This window comes from Poecilia latipinna, unplaced genomic scaffold (assembly GCF_001443285.1).
Source record: "Poecilia latipinna isolate Pla-1442-1.1 unplaced genomic scaffold, P_latipinna-1.0 Scaffold113, whole genome shotgun sequence".
NCBI classification, from domain to species: domain Eukaryota; kingdom Metazoa; phylum Chordata; class Actinopteri; order Cyprinodontiformes; family Poeciliidae; genus Poecilia; species Poecilia latipinna.
Window position 1 is genome coordinate 194,478 of NW_015112729.1, and position 5,507 is coordinate 199,984.

General features: G+C 38.0%; 1 protein-coding gene across 1 annotated transcript in view; it reads left to right on the top strand.

Moving 5' to 3' along the window:
• Nucleotides 1-5,264, top strand: part of wdfy4 (WDFY family member 4) — a 60,293-nt gene extending 55,029 nt beyond the window's left edge. The window contains exons 60-65 of the mRNA XM_015028035.1: nt 1,102-1,260; nt 1,334-1,513; nt 1,687-1,869; nt 2,838-2,925; nt 3,556-3,685; nt 4,949-5,264. Coding sequence (XP_014883521.1) covers nt 1,102-1,260; nt 1,334-1,513; nt 1,687-1,869; nt 2,838-2,925; nt 3,556-3,685; nt 4,949-5,012 — 804 coding nt within the window. The 3' untranslated portion in view covers nt 5,013-5,264. The remainder of the gene's footprint in view (nt 1-1,101; nt 1,261-1,333; nt 1,514-1,686; nt 1,870-2,837; nt 2,926-3,555; nt 3,686-4,948) is intronic.
• The last annotated feature ends 243 nt before the right edge of the window (nt 5,265-5,507 follow it).

Genomic DNA, 5,507 nt, shown 5'->3' on the forward strand with positions numbered 1-5,507 from the left:
TCGAGCGCTTTCACGTTATAACGTGTTTTCGCTCGAAATTTTTTTTTCCTGCGTGATAGCAATGCGCTTCCGTACAATTTTGTAAATCTCTACACAGAGAAAATTTATCCTTCTTTTTCATCTTCTTGTGAACCCGATAAAGTCAACAGGTGCTGTATTTCAGAACTATTGAAATTCTTCTAATTGACAATATTTGCCAATGCGAGCCTTTACACACCTTGTGCACATTTTATTTCTGTGATATTTGTTCTCAATAGCTTTGGGACTTTTTTAATTGTTCCTATTTATTTTATTGACTTTGTTTATATTGGTCCTTGCCTTATCAAGTAATAAAATTGCAAGATTAGTTGACTATAAAAGGATAAAAATGATAGAATAATAATTGAGCACTTAAAAACAGAAACCCAATTTATTACCAAAATAATATTTTGTGATCTGAACAAAATGACTATTACATAATTTTCTCATGCTGCTCTTCATGCTTGAATTATGAGGAAAAATATTTGAAGAAGCTGGGGGGTTTTTATATCAGAAATGTTTAAGAGAATTAATTTGGTTCACATGTTTGTTTCCACATTTCAGATGGGAGGATTTAGAACTTTTTGTTAGATTTAAGTCTTTCAAACAGAACATACTGTAAGACATGACAGAAAAACTATTGTGGGTAATTGTGCTGTCATTATTAGACATACAAGTAGTTTAATATTTCTTTAATACAAAGAAACTAGAGGGAAAAAAAATATAGTTTAGATGGGAAACAAAGAAAACAGTCAATGTTAAAGGTCCACACATTTTGAAAGATTTGCTACTATATAAAAATCTTATCCACATTATTAAGTGGTTAGGTTGAAAAGTCAAAATTATGGGAGAAGTCTATAGATATTTGCAATCAAGACTTTTTAAAAAGCTAGTATCTATCTGAACGTGTGAAATTAAATAAACAGAAGTTCCTTTTAGATTTTGTTTGGTTTTTAGTTTTAACATTGATTTTTATTGCTAAAGCTTTTAATCGAAAGGTTAAAAATTCTAAAATTGTTACAATTGTCCATACAAAGACTTTTCATAATTTGATATCATTAACAGACAAATGAATATTTCTAGCACTTTGCAGTAAGCGAGAGTTTGTGTGACTGGGGGGAGACGTTGTGCGCCGCCTGCCCCAACATGACCACCGTCATCACTGCAGGAAGCAGCACTGTTGTGTGTGTGTGGGAAGTGGCTGTCGGCAAGGACAAACTTTCTCACATGAAACTCAGACAGGTGAGTCTGTCTGCTAGCTTATTCACTCTAGCTACGTACCAGTGCTTCTCTCTGACTCTCCCATGTTCTGCAGCCCTTGTACGGTCACACAGACGCAGTGACGTGCCTGGCTGTGTCCGAGGGCCACAGCTTGATAGTGAGTGGCTCCCGCGACCTCACTTGCATCCTCTGGGATTTGGAGGAGCTAAGTTATGTCACCCAGTTAGCAGGACACACGGGCAGCGTCTGTGCTCTGGCTATCAATGATCTCACCGTAAGTCCGCTTTCTCTCTGTATTTTCTTTTCACAACCATGAAATTAGCCCTCAGCGTGAGGAAGGGAGGATCCTCACTGCTGACAGTGGGCATATCCTCTTTGTGTTATGCTTGTTTCGTGCACTCCTGTGTGCGCACGTTTGAACGTCAACACCTTTCTGCTTTGTCCAAGGGTGAGATTGTGTCCTGTGTGGGTCCTCTGCTTTACCTGTGGACCATGAAGGGCCAGCTGCTGGCTTGCACAGGAACTTCCTCTGGGCCTCAGGCAGACATCCTGTGTGTCAGCTTCACACAGCGACATGAGTGGGATTCCAGGAATGTTATTGTCACAGGCTGTACAGATGGCATTATTCGGGTAAGTTCTCTCTATTTAGGCAAAGTGCCTAGCAGAACTATTTATAACTCATGCATGTTTTTATATATATATATATATGCAAGTAAAATGCATCATGAAGGGCAAGAGGCAGAGAACTTTTAAGCAAAGTTTAGGTTATAAAACAGTATTATGTATTATGTTGATTAATCAACTATTAGCTGTGCGTTTACAAATATGGCCTTCTGACTGTCCTGCTTACACATAGAAAATGTCCTGAACAGTTCCTCCCTTTGTGAAAACATGGAGGTGGCAGCATCATGTTGTGGGAATGCTTTTTTTTTTCCCCACAAGGACAGGAACTTGAAGGAAAGATAAATGAAGGTACATTGATGAAAATCCAAAAAGGAAAAAAAAATTGTTGGAGGGTCAGTGGGGGCTGAATACAAATGTATGTCATACTATTTTAGGGTTTTATTTGTTAAAAATGTGAAAATATGTATAATTTTTCCATCTCAATAAAAACATTAAGGTTTTTTGTTGTAATATGCCAAAATTAGGAATGGTTCAAGAGGTATGAATACTTTTGCAGAGCACTGTGCACAGCAAGTCAGACTCATTTCTCTTTGCACTGTTTTTATATAGTCTACTTTCCACTATTCTGCCACGTAGTCATTACTTTGATATTATCCTCACATATGCCTGCTTGAATGTCCACTGAAGTTATTAATGACAACATAAAGGTGGCGTGTGTGTCGGCTGAGTGTTTTTACTCAGGATTAATATTACCACATGCCGCCTCCTTGCAATCAAAGCGGCAAAATCTGAATTGTGCTTTGCTTGGAGAGTGTGTGTGTCCGTGCCACGTGCACAGCACGCACACGCAAACGTTGCCCTTACCAAATCATTACACTGGTAGTGTGAGGTGGGTGTGTTCAAGTGTGAGCATGCTTGTTATTATGTTGAATTATGTCTATAATTTTGCCACTCGTTATGTGTCTCTCATACAGATATGGAGGACAGAGTACACCAGAACACAATTACCTGGCCCTCCAGAAGAACCCATGTCCCCAGGGCAGGACCAGATAGAGAGGGATGGTAATGTTACTGACAGTGCTATAAGATATGAGTGTGTGTATTATAATGGTACAAATGTATGCGGTTGACTGTAAGAAAACTCTAAAACCAACTCATATGCAGCTGTGGAAAAAAGGGTCATCCTCACCTTAATGAAATAAATCGTTATGATGGCGTCTAACTGCTCAGCTCAGCGCTAGACTCTGTCTTTTCCAGACGAGCGCTCTTAGTGCTCACCCTACCCCTCGCTAGCGTTATGGCTAGCAAGAATTATGTTGTTATAAAGTTATTAAACATAGAGGCAGTAAACACTGATGAATAATTCTGCTGACGTGCCCGTATGTGTGCGTGTGTGTGTGTTTGTATAATTTAGAAAGCAATAATACCCAGATCCAATTTAGCATACGTTGGTTACAGCCTCATGTCACCTCATAGGAGTATTATGCTTTCCAATTACATTGAGACAAGTCTTTACGTAACCCTGAAGCTTTTATATTTGAGGGAATTTTCTCCCTTTTACTGCCCGCTGACTGCAGATGGACACGCGTTAATGTACAGTTTAATTGTTTTGTGAGGACCGCTGGGTGCCACAACGTTAAGCTCACTGGTTATTTTGGAGTAAGTGGATGTGCTCTCTTGATGGATCCGTAGGGAGCGCCTCGGGCCGGGGGAAAGGCTGGAGGAGATGTCTGGTGTTATGTCGGGAGCTGAGCAGAGGTCAGAGCATGTCACAGCGCCGCTCCAACGACAGTCCCGCCATCACCGCCCTGGCCATGTCCAGGTACAGACACCACGCACCAACTCTCAGCTGTTGGAAATGACTGCATTTTGCTGTGTTTAATTACTATTACTAATAATCCTGGCAGATTTTGCTCTACAGTTATTTTACTTTAACCAATAAGTTTTTTTTTGTGGTGGGACATGAGACAGGCATTTCAAAACATCATAAAATAGTCGGACTTCTTTTTTAAGATTAAAATACCCATATTATTCTTATTTAACATTAAAAACATATGTCAAAAGTTATTTATACCATTTTCAATTATCAAGAAAAAAATCCATTGATTACTTGCCATCACTCTAATCTGTCGCTTTCTCTTACAGAGAAAAGTACAGACACCAAAACATAATTTTCAATTTTAATAAATATTACTTTAGTCTGAAATTTGGCAGAGGTGTGCATGATTTGGGGCTCAACTGTGTATTTATTCTAAGTGTTATTTGTATTTCACAACTTACAAATAAGTTGTGCTTTAATGATGGTTTCTACATAGTTTTGAAAACCCTGGAAAAGTAATGGGTGTGTTTTTTTTTGTTTTTTTTTTTCATCTCAGTCATTAGGTTATGACACTGATGAATCAGAAACCTTGTTTCATCATTTCTGGAGATTAAAATAAAAGCCAGCCAGGCTAATGCTTAGTATTCAAATGTCCAGACGTTGATGAGCACAAAACCAGCTTGCATATTAGTCTTGGCAGAGTTTCATGTGTTATAACTTTAGACGTTTTAGATAAAGGTGGTAAATATACACCATAAGAAAATAATACTGTGCAGTTATTTAAAATATCACATGCTGTTTAAAATGCATGTGAAGCTGAGGTGGGTCATTTAGAAAAAGAGAATATGTACAAGATGTGTATATATACAAATATACATGTGCATAACATATACAGTATACAGGATGTGAAAACAACATGAATGTGCAAATAACAGCAGCGATGCTATTTGAAATGAGAAAAACTACAGTTGGCAAAGTGATAAAGAGTCACTGAGTTTGTTTGGAGCAGAGATATATATAAAGCCTTAAAGATACTGGGAGGAAGGATCTGCAGTTAACGCTCCTTTGTGCACATAGGAGGTAGCAAATTATTCAACTAGGCGAAAACCTGGATATTTGTTTTTATAGGTTTTAATATAGCAGAAACCGACATCTATTTATTTCCCCTGACTAGTAAAATCTTTATTGAATGTAATTTTTAATAAGAATCTTGTCAAATTTGCTTCCACTGGATGCTTCACAACATGCTTACCCTCATTTGTGCAGGACTCATGCGACCCTGCTGGCTGGAGACGCTTGGGGCAGAGTTTTCACCTGGGTCTGCGACTGAGCGATTGTTACCGTGGAAATGTCCAAGTACCATGATGCTCCATGAGGAAATAGTCTGAGAGAAAAACTCTCCTGTGTGACACTGGCTGAGCAGTAGAAGGTGTTTGACATTTGCCGTCTTGTAGATATAGTAGTTAACATGGAATCAAATTATACACAAAGCAATATTTTTCACTTAAAAGCATATTTAATTATGTATTTTGCTGTGTAAATAATGGATGTTGGTGAACATAAATAAAATCATGAACAGACATTTTTGTGAAATCGTTTCTTTCGCCTCTCTTATGAAGGAGACCAGTGTCAGGTTGTTGAAACTTCTTAAAAGTTTCAACAATAAGCAAAAGAGTATGTGTAATAAATAAAATAAAGCTCTGGTGCATCAAGAGAAGTGACCAAGGTCTACAGTTGAAGTTTATAAAAAAAAATAAAAAAAAATGAGATTGCCTTCTACAATTTCAGTTTTAAATTGTAGAAGGGGATGTGTGTGTGAATACAG